A 23,674-nucleotide genomic window follows, 5' to 3' on the forward strand; every position below is an offset into this window, starting at 1 on the left:
GAAGTAAAATACTCTAAGTTTTGCTGAGAGAAAAAAATAATCTTTTGCTGAAATAACAACATTCTGCAAATCCACTTGTCATTCTTCAGTAACTTAATAAAGGGGATATTCCCTTAATAAAAGGGAAATTTTGTCAGGTTTTCTTATGAAATTTTTTAATGAAATCATCACATACGTTCTTTGTCCACAGATATTCTGCCAAATTTCAGGAAATTACAAGAAGCGATGAAATAACACCTCTTGAGCATAGATTAGAAATTTCACAATTACTTGTGAAAATATTCATTCTTATCTATGATCAGTTGGCAAAGTGAAAGTTAGGTTCCCACAAATCCAATTGCCTATGATCCACAAAACCAAGCACTCTGAAATATGCCATTGAAAAGGGGAGTATAACACATAAGCCCTCGGTGTGAGTTCTCTGTAGCAAAATAAGCAAAATTGGTGGCTCATTTTAGTCTCAAGAGAAAAACAAGACAGAAAAATTTAGAAAAAAAAAATCAATTCCCATAAAATCTTGTTAAAAGAAAATCTAACTTGCTTTGTATTTTTGAAACTGTCTTTAACAAGTGAGTGAATCCAGTTATATGCAAAAAAGAGGGAATCCTGAGGGCAGTGGAAAGCTCATAATGCAGAAGATCAGCTTTGGTTCTACTATGCATGGAACTGACATGCAGAAAGAGTGTGCAGGGTTACCAGCTGCTGGAGGCTAATCGCGATGTAACTTAAGCCAGATGCAGCCATGACCTGGATGGGAGTACGAAAGGTTGAGAGAGTGTCATGGCACTTCCCGTTCACATGGTCCAGCATAACACATTTTCAGGACTATAGAGACTGACACTAGGAAAATTAAAGCTACTTCTGATACACTTTCATGTACTGCCATGATGTACCAAAGTGTGTGCAACCAAATTTTGGCCAGGCAAAAGCGAGCTCATTTGTACACTTCTGCCTTAACTTCCTTCCAGAATTTTGCATCCAGACAGTAGCTGTGCCTCCAACAGAAATATCCAAAGAGACACTCACAACAAAAAATTAAGAAAGACTGATGGAAGAACAAAGCCTGGTGTTGCTCACCAAACACAACTGGGATCATTACACTGTAGGCAACATCTTGGAGTTTTGCTTATTTTGAACAACTCTCTAACATTAAAAACCCCATGGCTTGAACGTTAGCTCAGTGGGGTTTTCATCAGCACAGGGAAACTCCTGGCTGACAAAGAGCCAGCTGCTGATTCAATACCAGCCATTCTCCGTATTTTTAGAAGAGAGAGTGCTGAGGGAAGCAGCACGACTATAGTGCAAACACAGTCCTGAAATGCCAGAGTAAGGCACCCAAGTACTGTGCACACCAACCCTGTAACGTGGCCTTGAATCCACCAGGACTGTAGTGAGAGACTAATCTGTGCCAAAGTTTAGCACTAGTGACTAAAGTAAATTAAGCCTCAGGCTATATGAATTGTACTTTAACCTTTGTTTTTATCTATGGAAATTAAACTGGTAGATAAGGAAGTATAAGTAAAAATTTAACTGCAGGATATTCTGTAACAAAAGATAAGGAAATGTCTCAAGACACAGACAAAAAGGGTGCCTGGAAGCTGTGGGAGTAAACAGGATTGGATGAGCAGAAGTGCCATCAGGAAATCAAGCGACCTATAGAGCCTACAAAATCCAGTAACAATTGACAGGCAGAGCCCCTTCTCAGGGGCTCGAGCTGCAACTACTACTGCATATTAAATGTAGTAGAAGAAGGAAGTCCAATTCTTTCATTAAAGCGGAACCTAGGGACAAGCCCTGTTGAGGTGGCATCCGCATAATTCCTACCATGATCTAGGTGGTGGCTATATAATTCCTACAACAGGACTCAGGGCAGGCACTAGAATCACCGCTCCATCTTCAAATGCAAACCATTCTTTTCATGTTTGAACTTGAAATAAGATAAGTTTCAGTCACTTCACCATTAAAACTTCCCTCATAACTAAAAACTAAATGTTTATTTCATGCTAAAAATTTTAAGGGACTGTAATCAGTGGTGTGTTAATGCCCAACTTTCCCTGACCTCAAATGCTCATAGAGTCACATTTCTACAAGGAGATAAGCAATCATTCAAATCAGCCTGGAATTAAAGACTGTTATTTGCTCTTCAGGTCAAATGTTGGTTACTCTCTAAGGTAAGACTCTTCAGTTGATAGCCTATGGTTCACACCAGAGAAAAAAGGGACATCAAAACAGCCTTACCACCCAGCTTAGCCCCAAGGCAAACCTACCTATTTAAAAAATAAAAATAAAAACAGCTGGGAGATGTGTTCTTTCATTCTTTCTTTCATTGCCTTCTCCAGTGGGAATTATTAAACTATTCTAGCTACTATAGATGCTGGCAATGGTGATGTGTTTTGGAGAAGGAGTTTGCTGTACAGTGGGGCTCCTGGGGCACAGGGAATAAAAGGGAATTCTGGGGTATGGAAGTAAAGTGGAGTTTCTCGTAAAATATTAGGACAGATTTAGTTTTGGATAGGCATGGACAAGAGGGATACAAAATTTGGGAGGTATAGATGCTCATGCATGGGGGAAAGCTAGTGATGAGGCGACTACATAAACACTGAGATTTTGGAGGTCAGAAACCTGTAAAAGAGAGGAAAAAAGAAGTATGCAGGTGAGCACACTGTGCCTGGAGCGGGGAGGACAGAACAGAAGTCTTAAGGTGTACGAGAGCCTTCTTTAGCTGATTCTGGTCTCTTTCTGCCCATTTCTCTCCCTAATTTGACTCCCTTAAAAAAGCAAAGGAAATACATTTGGGAAAGCCCTTTCTTAGTTTCCATTTCCTAGTGTCTCTTTTGAAATCCCCAAAAGACATCGAAATTGTGATCCAACTCTATGGTACACATTTGTTTAAATATAATAGATCAAAGAACTTAAGGGAAAAAACATGAAAATGTTTTGAATAAGTCACCCTACCTGTATCCCCATTCTCTGGATCTGCTTTCTTTTCTTCTATAAACAAATGAAAGCAATATGTAAAACAAAAAGAGGGGGAGAGAGAAAATGCAGAAATAATAATAAAAGTAATATAAATCATGCATTCAAAAGGAAAAATGAATAAAACCCACCAAATTAATTTAATTTGTTGAGTTTAGTCGACCAACCAAGTAAGGTGCTCTACATCCAGAGGCATATTCACTGCATGCTAGTGTACACATTTGTGCACTCTTATTGAAGACTTACTGGAGGGAACCCATGGGTATTTTGTGCACTTCCAGAATCATTAACACACTCAACACAAAAGAGAGCAAGGCAGGTGTCAGACATAGTTACTTTACAGTTTCCTTGAATAGGTGACACAAAAATAAAAGTAAAAAATTTGCTTCTGCTGTATGTTTTATGCAGTGCACACACAATATGCAGTTTAATGGTTCAAGCATAAAAATGGAATGTATCAGAATGGTTTTCAGTAATTACTTTAAATCTTCATTGGTTTAATCAATTCTCATAGCTTCTACAGGTTAAAAGGTTCAATAATGATATTACCGTAGCTTGTCTTAGAGTTAAAAAATGATGAAGAACAAAAGACACTAACAGCAATACTCAGAACCCAGTCCATGCACATAAATCCAGCTAACTGATGCCAACAAATATTCTGAATGCACATCAAAGGTTGCAAATGGCTCAGGGCATTCCTCTGTCACAAAGAAATGAAAATACATTGGATCCCTATCAAATAGTTTGGCAGCCCATAAATACTGCACTCTGAAATCCAAGTTTGGTAATTAATGTGAAAGAATTTTAAGTCAAATGAAATTTACTTTAATTAGGAATACATTAACTTTTAAACAGACTCTCTGTTTCTTTTTTCTTACTGTAAGCCAAAATGATACTAAATTCAATTAAAACAATCGCATGAATATGGAGCAACAACCCCCAAGCTACAAACCAAAAATAGCATGCATTATTAGAATTAAATATTTTTCCAGAATTATTGGTTATTGAGGGTTGCTCACAAAATTATGATCTACTTTATAGTACACAGACTGAAGAGGGAAATGGAGCTGTTATGTTTTAAGGAAATAGCATTTTGTAAATGGGTATCAAAGCAGAGGATGAAGTCATACTTAAAGAGAAATCATACAGGGGGAAGGTGGAAGTGTAAGAAAGAAAAATATGCTCCTGCAGAGAGCATAAATAATGCACCACACTTTAATAGGGTCTGGCATCCCATCCTGTGTGGGATCAAGGTTGTTCTTCTGCTGGCAATTCCTAGTTGGAACTGTTAGGCAAATTAATGGGAAACAGATATGGCAAGTCATAAGCCTACACTTTTGGAAATCAGTGGATACCAAATGGGTTCTTGAAATCTCTCCCATTCCCCGACCTTTCCTGCCCCATATTGTACACAGTTTATAAATAAGGCCTTTTGCATTCTTCTGCTTTGGCTTTTGGGTAGCCTGGCTTATATTATCTATGTGGGTTGTAGATATTGCTAGGAAAATAGCAGAAAGAGAGACATAGTTGCTTTTTAAGCTTTCCATTATTATTATTTTTTAAAATTGCTGTCACCAATATAAAAGCTACAAATACAACAGTCTTCTACTGCCTCATTACTTTCTAAAGCAGAAAGCAATTTGATAGCAATACCACTGATTCAACATAATGCAAAATAGATGAAAGTGAAATAAGAGTCATTAAAATACCCTTGAGTTTGAACTCAGACAGAATGATGACATTTCTAAGTTATTTCATACACATGGTGAAAAGAAATCTTTACTTTGCCTGAAATATCATCTTAATACAGAAATCTCATACTATATAGGATAATTCCTTTTTAAAAATGCTTACAAGTCCATTCATCCATACATCTGGATGTCTTTCAACCATGAGTCTTTTAATAAAACCATTGTCAAAACAAGGGAAACTTGAAACCTGTCTGACTTTCACTTGTTCTTCCTCCATGTTTAAAAAGTATATAGAAAAATATTTCCAAATTGACTTATAGAAAAGAATGCCATAGTATTAGCAAGCATAAAATTCTATTAGATTCTTGAATTTTGAAAATGTAATTGAAGTGCTGTGACATTTATTACAAATCTCTACAATAAATAAATCCTTTAGATTTTTACAAGAAAGGTCAGCATAGTGGATCTACTCTGCAAACTGAGGAGAGTTTGTATTGTGAAGAGCTGTCTGAAGAAGTACTAGAAAGAACAGAAGATTGAACTGAGAAAGATCTCACTTGGGTGGGAAGCAGCAGAACTGAACAATAGTGGTATTGTCCATTGACCAAATAAAACAATGCTAACTTCTCAACTGCAAAGATCTTCACAGCAGCTATGGGCCTAGTCATCACCTCTTAAAAATTCCGAGCAGGTTCAGAATGTTGATACTAAAGTAATTAATGCTTTTGGTTCCCCCCCAGTTATTAGGTGCTCAAATCAAAAAAAGCTACAAAGAGCCTTAATGTCTTGAAAATGCTGAAAACCAGTAAATCACTAAGAGGTGATTTTAAAATGTCTCAGACTAAATCATATAACATCACAAAGTCACCAGTCTTTCCTAAAAATCTTTGTCTATTTCTATTTACATGCTTTCTTCAATATCACCACATCAGTCAATATTTTTCTACATCACTTGAATTAACCTCGGTTTACAAAGTGAAAAGCATATACTGTATCCTGTGGTGTAATTATCTCAATTTAAGAACTAAAGTTTTTCAGAATTAAAAAATTTGGAGAAAAAAACCAATGCTTTCATGAAGGAGACGTTTCTATACATTACAGAAAATAACTATATGTTTTCAGCTTAATCAGAATACAGACATATTGAAATATATTAATGAAATACAGAGATGAACTATAGGGATAGAGAGATTGAAATGCTGAAAGATCCTCTCTCAAAACCTTCTTCCACCATCACAGCTGACATTGCTACCATAATGACCACTGACATTTCATAAAATAGTAGACACAGCCATGTTCCCCTGGTCTTGAAATGGTCTATTCTTTCTAACAGGTATTAATATATCTAATAGGCATCTAACTGTCTGACACATATCTGGAAGATAAAATGAACAGAAGAGAATTCTAATCAAGAGACTCATACAAGAGTGGACTTAACAAGAACTAAAACTGATCTAAAATGGTCTTGATAAGGTATGTTTTCTTGGAAACGTCTTAACTCAATGAGTTCTGGTGTTCTGATGGGAACCTGGAGGTCCCATAGCCAAAGCACCCTAGCAGGCTTCACCCACCTCACCCCAAGAAGTCCCATGGACCAGGGACCCCAAGTCCTTTGGAACAGACCATGACCATCTCCATACATGTCCAAAGAGAGTAACAGTTCCACAGAAGCAGGATCGCAAACTTCTCCCTAGCCATGGAGACTGATGGCAGCATTGAACAATTGCTCAAAAATTGCTGGCTTCCTTGGGAGCATAAGGGGGAGCTTGACTCTGCAGCCTTAAGATTACAGCTGGGAGGTGCTGGGCTTTAATAGTCTTCCTCCCAGGGTTTCTTCCTTCTCTCACAGCTGACTGCCCCAAACTTGAGGTTAGAGTCTGGTGCTCTTGAACTGTCTCTCCCGCAATGATTTTTACCTATGCAGGGATCAGTTCAACAGGTTGGTTCAGGATAGTACTTTCACCTGGGATCCAGAAGAAAGAGATTTGCATCAGCTCAGATTGGGGCCTAAAGTAAACCTAGACTTCCTTGCTTTGCCAAAACTGGTGGATGTGCATCTTATTACAACAGATAGACGTGGAACTCCTTGTTTCTCTCTTGAGTTTAGGCATAAGATAGGACAATGACATAAAATGTTTTATGCTTCTATTTTTCATATTTGCAAACACTTAAAATCAGCAATATGACCAGTATTTTTATTTATAGAGTGGATAAATTAGCTTCTTTACTTAAATGCTTTATTGAGAATTGAGTCTGATTTTTCAAAATAGTGCAAATCATTAAACAACATTTTATTTTAAAAATCAAATGTCCACATAGGACCCTAACTTTTGGTAAGTACTTTTAAAAATGCTAGCCCAATTTCTTACCAGAGATTTCTCTTGAAATGCTAATTATAAGAATACAGGAAAATCAATTTTATACTGAAAAAAATCCATGAAACAATATTCTTATCAAAACAGGCAAAGGAAACAAGATTATCTCCTAAAAGCAAAATCTAAAAGTTATTTGCTTAAACATCAAAACTTGCCAATTAAAGGACTTGCACTCAAAGGACTACATTTCCTCCTATTTCCAGAGCCATTTAATTCGAATTCTACCTCTAAGAGATTAACTCTAAATTTTGTCATTCTGGCTGTCTACAGTGTGAAAAATGTAACTGCCTAACTGCCACAGGTTTAGCAAAATATCAGGTGATGTGTGATATAAATGGTTGCTGAACTTTGCTCCAGGGCTTTATGCCCAATATGTGGCAAATAGAAAAAAGTTTTCGTTGCAGCGAGCAAGGCTTTTCCAAGAAGTCTGTGATCCACATCACAGTCTGAATGAAAAGAATATGGCTGACGCCTACAGAAATGTGGAACAAGAATAAAAATAAAAGGTTGTTTAAGTGTTTTTCTAGTACTGTTTAAATGAGATTGAAGTGTCAATTACTGCCCTTAAAAGGGAATGCTAGAATGAAGACTATTTCAGTTAGCCAGCTTCCTAGTGGGGGAGCATGCCTTTGCATTCCTGTTTTCTATTTGAGAATTGCTTGATGATTTTGTTGGGGTTTTTTTCTTCTTGGCTTCAAATGTGACACACTAAACAAAGACTGAAACCCGGGGGACATTTCTCACCAATTAAACACATTTTTATCACAATGCTTAAACCATGTTAACAATGTTGCTTTGGATTATTTGCAGAATACATGGCACTGCTTAGTAAAAGAACTGAATAAAATGGTGTGGTCATCTAAGCTAGAAAGTTGAAGAATCTCTAGTGTCATGTGTTCATAAATTGACAGGGTCAGCTTAGGTCTTCATCACTAGGGATAGATCAGTGCAGCTGGTAAAGGACAAAGGTCTTTTGAAGCAAGCTGGGAAGTTCTACTTTGCATGTTTATTAAAGTAATGATTAGGGTTATGACCAGTTGGGGGTTTTTTTATGGTGTGTGGATCCTTTTCCAAAGTGATTTTTGCAGGGTACTCTGTCATGTTTGTCCTTGCTGCCTCGTACAAAGGTGTACATACATTTTGGTGGCTTTTGAAAAATACTGAGCACCCACATGGAAAAAGGAAGAAAGAAAGAAGCATGAAGACAGATATTAGCTAAAACACCCTATTTCACTTCTCCAAATAATTCTGGCACATCCTCCCTATATGAATGACATGCAATAGGATTTTTAAAATGTAAAAGAAAAATATCTGAGGGGTCCGTGGGCCCTTACATCCTGTACTCATAAAAATCCACTCAGATCAGCCATGCTATAAACCCTGCATTGTCTTCATGAAAGCCTGAGCACAGTCTTATTGTTACACTCTCCAACATCCTGTTTGCCAAACATGCAAGCTCCCCGGAGTTCCCACCACTGATACACTCCACAGTATAACCACAGAATATTTCACATTCTGATATAGCCACTTCAAAACATAGGCACAAACACTTGATGATAACTATGTCTCTGCCTTCAGAAAAGCAAACAGCTGTTAATAGAGATTCTTCAGCCATTCTAAGAATGCAAGACATCTTCATTAGAACCTACATAACCAGAAATATGGTCAAAGATTTAACCAAAGACCACAAAACCAACAGTGATGTATGCACCTGCATGTAAGACTCAGGAGAATTACAAATTCAACTAGCAAACCTTTACTGACAAAAAAATATATACATAATGCTATTCTGTCTTTTGCACAATTATGGTCTCTTTTTTAATTATATAATCTGGTATTTTTACTGGTTTTCCTTCAGCAGACTGAAGATCAGCCTTTATTTACATGGTTCAGTACAGAGGGCTATTTTGGGGGTTGGATTTTGAGGCCTTTGGTTTCTGGTTTTAATTCCAATAAAAATTAAAAATAAGGACAAAGAGCCTCCCAGCCATCCAATATGATCCATCCATTAGCATGCTAAGTACCTTTAAACTGAATCTGGAGTTTACCTATCCCTTTGGTTTTTGTTGACCGAATACGGATTTAGACTCTTTAAATGTCTCAGTCACAGTCTAAGGCATCAGATTTTAAACACGCCTGTCAAACTAAATATCACAGAAGCCTTCAGAGATGCACAAGTCATTCGATCATATTTGTGCTAAAAAAATGTTACAAATTCCATCCAGAAATTTGGTTTCAACATAAGAAAGATGGAAACAAAACAAAGCACCATCCTGGTCTTTAAAGGAGCGTGTCACTGAATACTGACTATAACAATACCTCAAAAACAGAGGGATGTCATGTTGTGTTTATAAAGGGCAAGTATATCACAGTAGATTCTTGGAAGGCTTGAAAAATCTCTCATGATACTGTACAAGTTAAGAACAAATCCAAATAACTGCTCCTCCTCTTCTACTGCAGTTGATCTCTTAAACTCACTCAGTCTTACAAATTTTTTGCCCTTACTTTCTCCAACAGTTTATTTGCCAGACTCTTCTACTGTTTTGCCCTCCACTGTCCAGGGCTACAAGCTCTTCCAATTTTGTCACCCATCTTTAATAGGGTTTTTTAGTTCTTGTAGGTTTCACCCCCAGCAATCATGTTATTACAAAGAAACATCACTTTCCACAAAAATGATAAAACGCAGGAAAAAATATATTTCAAAGTCTTTGTCTATTTGAATTTCATTCTCAAAGTTAGGAAAAACTCTAATCAATCCTTTGTGTGCTCTTAACATGAGAGTTTTGCTCCAGATAAAAGATAGAGAGCTGGAGACTCTATTTCCCTGCCTTTCATGGCCCTTCAGAAAGGGAGCTCTCCCCACTACTCCATCTTCTTAACTTCCATCCGCCTCCTTAGAAAGCAGCAATGACTGGGCATTGCTACTCCATCTCTCATCCTGAAATAAATCTAGAATTAATTAGCCAGCACAATTTCTGCTACATGTACACTGCCTGCCTTTAAACTGTCATGGATCAGCCTTTCCATAGTATTGATCAATTTTGGGGTATAGTTACTTGAGTGAGCTCACATCTAGACCTAGATTAACTTTGCAAAGTTGAAGAATGTTTTCTGTATCTCATATGTTTGAAGATCACAGTAAGTATTACTTGCAATTGCAAGTAGTTGTTGGCACAACAGTAACTGGTTGGTCTGAACCTTCTTCTTGATGAAAAGATGTCTGCTTCATCACTAAGGTTCTTTGGCAGGCAGGGGCTTATTTCCATTGCTCATACTGAATACACAGGGAGGTGAACAGGCGTATGTCTCCCTAACAGTCTTCACAATACTTAAATCCTATGAAACATATTAAATTATTTCCAAAATATGATTTTAGAAACAATTTGTGAAAAGTTTGCATCACAAAGCTCCTCCTCCATCCAAGGAAAACAAGGTTTTTAAGGATAGCATCATTAAGGATGCTATCAAGCTGTACTGCTGTCAGATAACAAAATTTATATAAAAATTTTATTGCTTGTTAGCTTTCTGAACTTGCTTCTGTGCTTGCAATATACAGTATAAGCTTTGCATGCACTCTCATAGGACTTTTCAATTAAAAATCTAGATTTTTTTCAGGGAATAAAATTTTCTCATTTTTGTAATTAAAGATTATAATATCCAGAGAGAGGAAATGGCAATATTTTTCTTTCAATACAATATTCACATATTCAGATATTTAGCTCTCACAACACCTCTCGGTCTAATAACACCTAAAATCAATAGCTAATCCTTTAATTCACATGAATGTTTAGTAGCATGGTAAATACCGTGAAAGCCATTTCCTAATGAAGTCTGTAAATGGATAAGCCTAGTTCCACTCTTTTTAAAGCAAATTCTAAAACTATGGGAAAGCATCTCCTTCTAAAGGTATGCCTTTGAAATGTCACCCATGCTTTTAGCTGTGTGCACAGCTGCTCAAAGTGCCTTGTACTGAAACGTGTAAGCTATTTTGTCATTGAGGTAAAACATGGAAGAATACCCATTTCAAATGTACATCTGAAAATATGTTACTATGCACAAAATAAACCAATTGCTCCTGAGTTTAAGGGCAGTAATAATAACTTTTCCAACTGCACTGCTGATCATGCTTTTGCATTTCTGTGATAGACAGTTAAATTTATCAGCGCCTAATACATTTACTTAACACTGTTGGTGAGCTAAACAGTGTTTTGCAAAACTGCATCTGAATTGCAAAGTCGAAAAATTTTAATAATACACAGGTACTGCCTTCTCACATATGTTCAAGAAACATAGGTGATGAAAATATGTGTTTTTCTGAGACACTAGATACCATTTTAAGGTCTGATTTCTTCCAACCCCAAGAATCAGATGGGCTGATTCAATATTTTGATTCAATATATTGATTCAGTTAATAACTCAGAGGAAGGTTCTTGAATAAAAAGGTCCACAACTTTCCTTTTTTTTTATTATGAACAGACAGGAAATGGGTCATTTTTGTAATAAAAGAGATCAGAATCACTGCACAAGAACTGGGAATGGATCATAAGCACAAGGTAAGTAGAGTCAGTCTTTCTAGAGCATAATTTATCGATTTCTAATAGTGGTGATTTACATAAGATGAAATTCAGATCACACTACCAGTTGTCTTCTCTATCCATACTGAGATTTTGTACCCTGTAATTTAAGTGATTTCTGTCTTGAGATTTGTTTAATATGAAAACCACAGCAAGTAACAGCTGCAAGATTCTGTAAAGATAAACTCTGACTCTGATTAGGACAAGAGTAGTACTAAAGGTAAAACTGAGTTCTGAAGGAGCCAGACATGGTAGAGAAAACACAAAAATGTTTGACTAAATACCACCAAAGTTTAATGGACCAGTCAATGTACCCCAAAACTGCTTCAGATTTTAGAAGCTAAATGGCATCCAAGTGGCTTCTCTAATTTGTTGGGATAATAGCAGAAGCACAGGTAATTAATTAGAGCTTTAACACAATAACTGTAAAATTTAAATTTTATAGGTGAGTTTAATTAAATTAAATATGGGGAATTTTGTACATACCACAACTGAACAAGCAGGGAAGTGTGAACAACTACTGCATTTTCAGAGCTAGGATGCCTTGATAGACATTAGTTCTCTGCCAGTAATATCAAGTACATGGAAAATTCAATAAAATGGCAGATTAAAATTCAATATGAAAGGTGAAACCACAAGTAATGCACAATATGAAAGAAAAGCCATGAACAATCCAGCTAAGTTAGAGCTCCTTCAATGTTTTGACTTCTCGCCCTCTCTTGTTATCATAACCTTATGTTTTACACTTTTTGGCATAAGAGAATAGCTTTTGATCACTAACAACTCTACTTCTAATCAAAATAGTTTTTATTCAATGAAGCTAAGTTTGAAAATCCAGTGCATGAAATTTAACTTACTGAAATTGTTCAGTTTTCAAATTATATTCTCCCCAGGGTGAAAAATAAAGCTATATCAGCGTTTCCATAATTTTTGTAGCAGTTTTCAAATGCAAAGATAAAACAAATTATGGATTGTTTTCATGTGCTAGTTGGAAGCACAAAGGCTGTTTTACAGATAATGGAGATGGGAAATAAGAACTGATATGACAGAAATCGAATCAGTTTAAAGTCTTAAGGTATAGCACACGTCAGTTACCTTTTAATACTTTTTGTAGAGTACATAGTTTATAGGTAATAAAACTTGCATAAGCATCTTAAATTCTTACAGTTTGCCAATATTTAAATATATTGAGGGGGAAGAGAGTGAAAAGTATGTGAGGTGAGCTGTGATAAAATCTATAGGAAAGGTAAAATGAAAAAAATAACACAGAGAAAAGCAGTAGAAGAGACAGACCTGAGTTTCTTCTCCTTGATGATTCCACTTCTTCTGTGATCACATCGTGTAATGTACAGACATAGACAAAGGAGATGGGCGTGAGAGGATGTATTCAGAAGGTTAAAACTGACACTGAGGGAAAGGGCCAAAAATTGTTTTAGAGAGAAGTCTGCAGAGCAGAGTTAGTAAATGGGGAAAAAAATAACACAGACACCAAAAGGAAAAAGAAAGCTGAGGAAGAAGTGGTTAAACTACTGTTGTTGAAAAAGAACAGTAAAGACAGGGTTAGTATAGGAGCTGAGGAAATAATAAAAGTTATAATTGACAGCAAAGTCAATCCTTGTAATGAAGCTGAAGAAAAAGCTGGATAGTAAAAGGTATGTTAACTAGCATAAACACTTTTGTTCATGACTGTTCAACTTTTTGGAACGTTATCTACTTGAACACAAGTATTATTTTTCTCTTTCAAGCATTGAACATTCAGTTTACTGTCACCAATGGGAAGTCTATTATTAGATTTTTCAATTATTAAATTGTTGTAATTTATGCCGAACCAAACTTCACATATCCAAAGCAGAAACCACATTATTTTCAAAAGGATATACAAGCTCAGGAATTTCAGAATCCACATAACACACTCTGGAAAGGACTGCATTACTGTAACACTCTGCCAAAGGCAATATTTGCAAGGCCAAAATACAGAACATGAGAAAAGAGAATGTATAGCTAATAACTCTCATAGTCAATTCAGCAGATACTTTGTCAGAACCAAATGTTACTCTCATCTCACAGAAGTCTAAGTTATTGCAAATGCATGCAAGTTAAATGCCAAAGCAACTATCTCATTACTTACTTTATTACTTCACATTCAAAAACACACTGCCATTTCAGACATGGAGAACATCTGAGGGACAGTGTCATTCCCTGTACTGAGAATCTCTTTGTAGCAAAAGAATGGGAGGAATTCATCTTGAAAAGTAATAATAATTACAAAGAACTGTGAAGCTACCATCATGAGCAGAACAAGTGCATTCTTCCAAAAAATCATCAAAACCAATAAAAAAAAAAATCTGTAAGTCCTGATCTAATTTCAACTTGCAGTTTGTTAATGAGTCACAAAACATTGCTCACAATTCATTAACTCTGCAGATGTTAGACTAAGAATTGCAGAAAAGTTCATATACCACAAAAACATGCTATAATTCTATCCACATTTTACAGTCAATATCAAGATACAACTGAAAAAAGCAAAATTAGAATAAGCAATATAAATCAATAAAATGAAATGAAAGATAACACTAAATTTCATCTGATAACCACAGTGTTCTATAGTTAAACAGTTTTATTCTATAGCTGGCAGATCATAATTTTCATCTACTAGCAAATGCCAAGATGGTACCAAAACTTTGTTGGAAACACAAGCAGCTTGTAACATACATATTTAGAATGCATTTTTAGGCAATTAAATTTGCTTACAGAATGAACACACTAAGTGCTATATATGAGATATGCAATATGAAAGCATAGCACAAAGGATGCTATGTTTTCACATGTTAAAAAAAAGTAATGGCGTATAAATATCTTCATCTGGGCAGGAACAATGAATCCATAGGATGAAACACAAAGAAGCAAATGCAAAGACCTACTTCTCCCTGGTGTGTTACAGCTTGTATTAACACAGTGTAGCTGTTAAATAAATAAATAAATAAATAAATTACTATTACCACCACCAAACCAGCTACACTACTTAAAATTTTCTGAAAAATGTTTTCTATTACGTATCTACAACCCTGAAGCGAGCACTCCTACTATGTCAAAAACAGTTATTAGAAAGTCTCTATCATGACCCCCTTATACTTAATTTATTCTTTTTAATAGCCATAAGAATGCATAGCTTTGAGACATATACTGCATTAAGGTAAATCCTTCCCAAGAAATTTTCAAAGGATGTTTGGAATTAGGAATATGCATGGTATGGTAATGCAAGGCATCCTAGTAGTGTCAGTAGGGCTCAGCATGGACACAACTGAATACCAGGGAAGCTCTCTTTGAAGATTTTAGAACCAAATGACCAGTATTTGGCTGCATATCAGTCACATGTACCAATACTTTTTAAAAATTGCATTTTTAAAAGTCCTCATGCAAAGTATTTGTTACAGAAAAAAATTATTTACACATCAAAGCAGGAAACAAAAATTATTTTTAATTACAAACATTTTTCAGTTTTAAGTTTTAACTGATAAAATATATTAGAAGAATAATTCTAATAGACGCCAGAGAGGAAAATAAAAGATAATAGATATCACAGAGATATCGTCTCTCATCTCTTGTGATAAATGGCTTATAATATTTTTGTATTAATTGTTGCAAATATTAATGACTTAGTAGAAGTTCTGGCATGGTAATGCACCAACTTCTTTCAATTAATGATGATAAGAAGTACTAATAGACTGACTAATTTAGACACAATAGCACTTATGTGAATCAATCTCCTCCTGATTAAGAAGCCATGCCATAAATCCCAAACAACAGTTGGAAAATTCTTTGGCTCTGTAGCTTGTAATCCACTAAAATAGATCTTTGTTGATAGAAATACATTAAAATCTGAGAACAAAATCACGGAATGAAATTCTATTAAATTTACATCATGTCAATAGGCAGTCTTCATTTGCATAGTTATTGCTTTGTTGTGGAACTAGCATTTATTTGGATCAATTGTTCATCTTGACGTGTGAGAGTAGTATGTATAAGGATATTATACACAGATTTAGAAACAAATGAGACTCTCAATGAATAAACATACAAAGTAAATGCAAACCAGGTATTGTACTGCAAGTCTGAATAAAACAAGGCAAATACCATCTATTTTATCATGCTTTGATACAGAACTCTGCATTGTAAGTAATGTCACTTATGAAAGAGAAGTATTTAGGAACTTAGTGTTCAAAAAACATGCTTGAAACCTTACACAGCAAACATGCCCATCTAAAAATCTAAAAGCAGCATAGGACAAAGAGATGTAAGGTAATTACTCTTTTTTTTCCTCAAGGCTTTTCTTAATTTCAGTTTTCTCTTCTCCTTTAAAAACAAAGATCTTTCACTGCATACAGGGTCTCAGAAATTCCTGTGACTTCCAGATTTGGAAAACCTCATTTCTGGACACATTTTTCACAAAATAAGATGTGCAATAGCACAATCAAATAGGCATTATCTTAAAACATGGAGGAGACTTTAAGATAGAAATGTTCTATAGAGTCTGTATCTTCCATAAATACACGTCATTAGTCTGGATATGATTAGATTTGAAGAATGACATAATGCATCTAACTCTCAGGAAAGATGTTCCCTGACACCATTCAAAATCAGCAATGCTAAGGATACAGATAAAAGAGGAAGAGTAGATAGCAGAATAGTAAAGAGCAGAAATATTTGTTAAAAGATTTAGAGTGAAAGTCTATTTGACTACATTGAGGTGTGAATAATATCAGTTTTCTTTAATCTTCTTTAACAGCATTAAGCCACATCTTCCAGTTACCCTCCCTGTAGATACAGAGCCTGTTCCACACTTCTGAATTTGTTTTAATGAGGTAATTCCCTACTAGTTAAAGGTGAGTTCTTTATCTTGAAGTGTATATCCATACACACAAAATCACAGGTGTATACTGGACAGATGCTGACATTTTTCCTCAAAATACAAGCAGAGGACTAACTAGGATAAAGAAAATACAGGGAAGACAGAAGCAATACATTTAATTTTGCAATTACATAATATACTCCATGTAAAATATACGCTATACATAATATACGCTATGTGAAGACAGTAAGAATATGGAAAATGTGGGTTATTCCTACCCAAAGATATGGATAATAGAGAAGGTAGAAAACAACATACAAGAAGAAATACTAAATATTCTCAGTAGCATGAACTCTATAAATCAAATGAAACCATGTAGACTGTATTACTTTTTCATAAGTCTCAAGAGATAAACTAAATAAATAAGGAATTCAGAGAGAGAGCTTTTATGATTTTGTTTCTCTGAATAAGGTTCACATTATAATTTTACAAGTGGAAAAAAGACAAAATAGTAACATTTCAAAATATTAATGCACTGTAGTTACACACTGGATTTGAAATATCATAAATCCTGAAAAGATAATAAATGTCACTAATAAGTTAGGTGATTCGGGTAGTCAAACATCAATACTACAGAAATGATACCTAACAGAATAGATACAAATACACCCTCTATTATCAATAAAGGGTAGATGAGCTATCCTAAATCAGATATCTCCGTATTCTAAATCTATTCTCATCCTAGTGATGTCATGAAGTTTTACCAACTACAGAATCAGATTGTGCAGGAGATCATAGTTAAGACTGCAGGAATGGTTTCCAAAACACGAAAAAGCAGTAAAAGGATATACACAAAAAGGTGTGTGGTTTGTTTGTTAGACATTTTCAGGCCACCTCGCTATTTGTGATCTATCATGAATTACGATTATACCCTGAATTAATGCAATTTGGCTAGGACACTCAAGTGCAATATTTGACTACATCTGTGCCCCACTTACACTGGGACTGCAATTCCCATCCAGAGAGTCCCTTTTTCTCTCTCAAATCCAATTCTTTGTTACTTTGGTACAGGCTAGGCATATTGTCTTTCAAAGTGGTATAGGAAAAAAATGAAAGCAAATCTTTAAACAATCAAATACATGAGAGGACTATCTGTTTTAAACACACCATTTATTAACTGCAAGAAGAGTCCCTGGGAAGTGTGCAAACACTCACTTTTTTTCCAGAAAACAATTAGTCATGCCATATATTCAATCTATATTACTTCTCGCGTGTCACAGGTTAAAAGATCCTCATAGATTCAACATGTAGTTCTTTTTGTAAACTTTAACCACGTCACTGCTTTTCAGACTCCACAGCATCCTCATAAGATCCTTTTCTGTACCTTCTTCCCCAGCCCTTCCACAGCACACTGAAACTTGCATCAGGGCCATGGATTTTTTCTTCTTCTCTTTCCCAATCCATTTCTTTTGAAAACTGTTCTACTGCCCAGTCACTTTACCTCTTCAGCAATCATAAACTAGTCCATGACTCCACTCTGCTCCTCTCCTTTTCACAAGCTGGTGATTTTATACCAGCCTTCTTCTTTAACCATAATTTTGAATTTACCCAATGCTCATGATGTCATTTATATGAAGTACTAGCATGCTCTCCTCTCTCTGTCCTATCATTATTTTGTCTTTTCTAGCCTCATTCTTTACCCATTTCTAACCATATCTCCCTTTTCATAATTTTTGATGTCATACTTTCAATTCTGACTACAAACGACTTTTAAAATAACCACTACTTTGCTTTGAATTTTTTTTGACTACTGTTTTACTACTTCAACTGATTCCATGGCGATAGATAAACTACAAAATTATAGTCACATTAAAATTATTTCTGAAAGGCTTTGTCTATGTACAGTCAAGGAATACTTCCACCCAGGAGAGAGACATAAATGTTCCATGGATAAAACAAGCCATGATTCCCTTGAAACTGAAAGACAATCTATATATATAAAGACTTACATTTGTAAGCATGCATTATCTTTGTATTTTCTGATATGTTTAACCTACCATTGTTATGATTCCTCTAAAATTTTAGTACTATATTAAAGAAATACAGCTTTCCCCCCAATAATTACAAGGACACTCCATTTTTGTTTCATTCTATTCCAAGATGTATGAATCCATTTCAACTTTTCTGTCTGCTTTTGGTCAGTCATATTAAAACGTGTCAGCACTTTCCCACGGTTCTGTTCTTCAACTGTTGCTTAGAAATTAAAAGTGTCTGTGGCAAAGGTTGGTTATTTGATGACACTGCAATCTTCTCAACAGGCAACGATAATGAAACCATGATGGGATGGTTTTCAGATAATCATCAAATCTACTGTCTCCAAGTAGGAAAAACGGGGGAAAACCAATAGTGTTTCCTTTCCTATCTCATGAAGGTAGTTTCTGCATTACCTGTATCATCTCTGGATGGAGACACAGTTCTGCATCCATCTTCCAAAACTTTGGCTAGTGAGACTGATTGAACACTTCAGAAATAATTGACAGGGAACAGAAATGAGTATCACTTCCTTGGTACTCTAAACTACGTGCTTTCTCCCTTTCAGTAACCCTGACAGGTTCAAGAGAGACTAGTGATGATACTAGCTGAAAATAATTGCTCTTTAAGAAAAACAGTATCTTGCCTAACCTTATCTCTATCAGTACAGGACACATTCCCTACCCATAGCCTATTTCTTTTCCAACTTCTTCTCTTAAGGCCTCACATACAAAAATGCAAAACCATGTGAAAATGTTTGCATGCTGTGCTTTTCTTTCTTTTTTTTTTCTTCACTAACCAAGGAAATGTGATTAGAGGACTAGAGCTTTGTTCACTTTCATATGCCATCTATTACAGCTCAGAGGCAGGGGTGCTGAAAGTTGAAATGCTTAATAATATTAGATAGGAACAAATAACTATTCCACATGCTCTTTGATTCGGTGGTGTCCTGAGAATGCAGTATTCTCTGACAGAGTGCTGACATCGGCTAAAGGAAGGGCACACACAATCAAGACATGTCTTGAATTTTGATACTATGCTTACCTATGATGCAATTTTACACTTCCAGTCCTTCAAAATCTTTGTATAAATACAATTGACTCTTTGTAATATATGGAACAATAGTTTTGCAAATTGCCTTAGAACTTAGAGATTATGGGCACTGTTAAGACAACATGTTAATTTCTGATATTCAGGAACAGGAATTTTATCAGCATCTTCTACTGAAAAGCCTGAAACATAAGAACCATTTTACTACTTTATTTAATGACCTTAAATTGTCCTCCAACAAATTTGTTAATCTTATGTCTAGTCATGCATATTTCTTGAATATTAATGCTTCACATGATACAGTATTACTGTTATTTTTTCTGTTACTTGGAACTATTTTTATTATCTATTTATGTTTTTATCCACAATTTGCTCACAGTCTCAATTCTTCACTCAAGGTATTTAGGTAACCAATATCTATTTTTTCTCACAGATTTTCATAGCTATAATACTGCCACAGCTATTTCCATGTGACTAGTTAGGTCAAATACTTGACAGACAAATGAACTTAAAAACAGGCTAATCTTCCAATAACAGGCTATAGCAGAAAAATCATATGAAAAGGCAATCAAAACAGGGCAACAGCAATATGAGGTGCCCATATTCCTCCTTGCTTCTCTCTTCAGGCTGCCAACTGCAGCCAGGGATTAAGTTGTATTAGTATGACCTTGCTGTTTTCTGTGCAAGCAGAACATTTAAAGGATTCGCAGATGAAAGGAAGCACAGTCCTGTGCAGAGGGTAGATCCCATATTGGAAAGCTTCAAGGAATTTGAAGCTTCCTTATGCAGATTCCGTCAGGCTACATCAGTGGTAGATCATGGTCACAGATAGAATATATCTCAACACCCAGGGGTGAATACAGTGTTATGGCACTTCCAGATGTCCTGACTGCTAAGCCTTGGAAATGACCTAAGTGTTTGTAGTGATATAGGGATGTCTATAGGGGACAGTAGTGTGCCATGCATAGCAGATGATGCAAATCCTGGGAGCTGCATTGATTTGTTACACTGGTACACCTCTCCTTCTACCACTTTAGTACATAAGGCTTTTTGACAAACAGAGAGAATCAGTTTGGAAAAGCATCCTAGGAATGTAGGTATGCACTAGTTGGTGCCCACTGTAGGGTGTTCAGAACCACCTCAGACATTTCTGCCTCACGTATCACTGTCCCATGTGAATATACCATGGAAGACATTACTGATAACATAAATCAGAGCAGAATTTATGTTCTTATCAGGCACCAGCCCTCACAGAAAGACCTAGGACTGCAGACTGTAGAACACAGTTTTTACTCAACTTTGTATCTAGTCTAGACTTCGGCAATTGTGACTGTGGCTTTCCAAACCAATTCTGTGTATTCCCAGCAGCACTGGAGATCAGTGGCACTGTCCCAGAGGGAAAAATAGATAAAAATCAGATAAATATTGTTTTAATATACAGAACACTTCTAAAGTGACAACTTTTTAATGTCCATATTTGTTTCTGATTTCTATTTTTCTGGGTTTTTTTGTCTTACAAGATCTCAGTCGTTCCAAAATCTAGAATGCCTCAAGAGCAGCATCTAACAAAATATGGCTCCTGTTGCTAAAGAAATGGGGAAGGTGGCTCTAAACAAGTATTGCTAATAACCATGAATGTGCCATCTGCCTAGACCACAGTTCTAAGCCCACCTCAGCTGGGAGATGGAGATAATGTTCTTACCTAGCTACTATGTAAGGGAAAAGTCTGGGCAGAGGCATTATTCTGCAGAAGTCACCCTGGAAAGACAACAGCAAATGTCTGTAGACATTGTATTTTGAATCTGTCATGCAATAGTTAAAATACTCAGCTGGAAAAGAAGATAAATTACATTCTGATCCTGACTCTTACAAGCAGTACTTGTTTTATCCTGTAACTTCCTCTGATGCATTAAGAAGTCAGGGAATGGGAAATGCAACTGCAGGTGTGGCCTTTTGCAGCTAGGTTCCCTAAGTTACACAGTCAATCCAGATTTTGCTGCTCTTCAGTTCTGACTCTGGCACTTTTAGCTGTACAATAGTTAAGCTTCAACAAAAAATGTGGAAATGATCAGCATGTCAGTGAGCCTAAAACTGAGATTACAGCATTAATTTAGGAGGTGGCACAATTGGCCAATCTTGTAAACTTTAACATGTGTGATTGGGAAAAATGTTATTAGAGTGAGACAACCAATATGCCCAATAGAGAGAGATTTGCAGCCCAAAATGGAACCTAAGTATTCTTGGAACTGAAAAATTCCCATTCATTTGAGTAGACGTGGATCAATCTTTTAAAGATTCTATTCCTTTCTCTTTTCTTTTCCTTTTCTTTTCTTTTTTCTTTTTTCTTTTCTTTTCTTTTCCTTAGTGTGCTTATCACCATAATATCAAGTACCTTAGTACCTTTTGCAAGTGCATAAATTAATGAGATCAGGACCTTTTATTGTCTAATTCAGAGGAGAGAACAATACTATTATTATCATCATGATCATTACTAGGTTTACTTTTTATTGCAATGCATTTGTAGGAACAAAGATAGAGCCAAAGAATTGCACTTTATGTTTAGAGTGGAAGAGAGTTTGTGATAGTTTTTAGTTTCAGAAGAAATCCGTTCATGTACAGGACAGAGGAAGGAAGAGTTCTCTTCGATTTGAGAACTCCAGCCATATGGAGATATAAAATGCAGCTTGTATAAAAAATGACATAGGAACATTATTTCTGTCATGTGTGATGGTGCAAGAAGGTTTCAGATACAAGTCTTTAGAAGATGACTTTCCCACCATACATGCAGTAGATACCTTGGTTTGGTCAACTAAATAAGAATCAGCATAACTCATACTTGGATTCCTGAGGCTTGCGCACATAGATAAATCATAACAAAATTCAAAACTAAAAAGCCATCTAAGTCTAATATTGTGTTCTTTTCTAACGCATGTGCATTCTAACACAATTGTTTACAAAAGCAGATCTATTTTGGCTATTCTAAAACAGAACTATGTAATCTAAATGGTCTCTACATACTAAAAAATTCACACCAAAGTGAAAAAAAATAAGGTACATCAAGCACACACGCATTACAAAAGCATGAAATGTGTTTTTATAGTCTCATGCTTTCATGTGGTTTTCCAAACCCTGACAAACCTGGCTCAGAATGGTGTTTCTTTTTCGGCAATGGTTTGTCATCAGTTACTGTACCATTCACCTTTTTCTGCTGGTCCTCCCATGTAACTTCTAGCATAAACCAAAAAAAAAATCAGAAATATTATGTAACTTACATTATAAGATACCTAATATCATTTGGGACAACTTGATCTAAACAAATGTACTATCATTAACATGGCAAAAATTTAGATTAGTTCTTTAATTTAGAGGCCTGTGGTGGAGAGAATTAGTAAACATTTTAAACGTGGAACAGAACATACTATACAAAAGTTAGTATCTATGTAATTTGTCAAATATTCTGCTCTTTTTAATATTTAACAACTGGAAAAAAAAACGAGGAGGTTATTTACACAAGAATTTCTTACATTTTTAAAAGTTAGTACTCTATAGTTTCCTACAATACCTTTGTATTTCTGTAAATTAAAAAGGAAGTAAAAAAATATTTTGGTAAAAAAGTCTTTGCAAAGGTATAATTAAAAAAAAACCAAACCAAACCAAACCAAACCGAACCAGCAATCATGTATGTTTACTTTAAATTGACAAAGTATTTTTACCAATGAGTTGTTAAGCTAAAACTAGGTTAGATTTACTTTCTAAATCTGGGATTTAATTTAAATTCAGTTTTTATTTTAGGCAGATTAAGTTACTCAATAAAAACTTTCTTGCTAATTATGGATCTTGTACCCTGAAACCAGCATTTCTGACCTATCTTCTCAGAAAAAGAGCTATGAATAGGAGCATGTACACTCTTCTCCAGACAGAGACTCCATTATCTAGACTTGCAAGACACTAGTCTTTCTGAGGTTGTCAGATATTTTTGTTTTACACTTTAATTTTTCATCTTCTGACAATTAAACTGGGTGGTTAGCATAATACTATAGGTTTTAAACCTTTCAGTATCTCATGCCAAAACCAAATCTAGAGCAATTAACTAGACAGATTCAATACCCTAAACTCAATTTTTGCTTT

At 35.5% G+C, this 23,674-nt stretch overlaps 1 protein-coding gene across 5 annotated transcripts in view; it reads right to left on the minus strand.

The window, feature by feature from the left end:
* RIMS2 (regulating synaptic membrane exocytosis 2) overlaps nucleotides 1-23,674 on the minus strand; it is a 487,588-nt gene that overhangs the window by 96,417 nt on the left and 367,497 nt on the right. For 2 of the 5 annotated variants that reach the window (XM_010577008.1, XM_010577009.1), the window contains one exon: nucleotides 12,910-12,951. The exons of the other annotated variants lie outside the window; for them this stretch is intronic. In XM_010577008.1, coding sequence (XP_010575310.1) covers nucleotides 12,910-12,951 — 42 coding nt within the window. The remainder of the gene's footprint in view (nucleotides 1-12,909; nucleotides 12,952-23,674) is intronic. 5 annotated transcript variants of the gene reach the window in all.

The sequence above is a fragment of the Haliaeetus leucocephalus genome, unplaced genomic scaffold (genome assembly GCF_000737465.1).
Source record: "Haliaeetus leucocephalus isolate CR32 unplaced genomic scaffold, Haliaeetus_leucocephalus-4.0 Scaffold555, whole genome shotgun sequence".
Lineage (NCBI taxonomy): Eukaryota > Metazoa > Chordata > Aves > Accipitriformes > Accipitridae > Haliaeetus > Haliaeetus leucocephalus.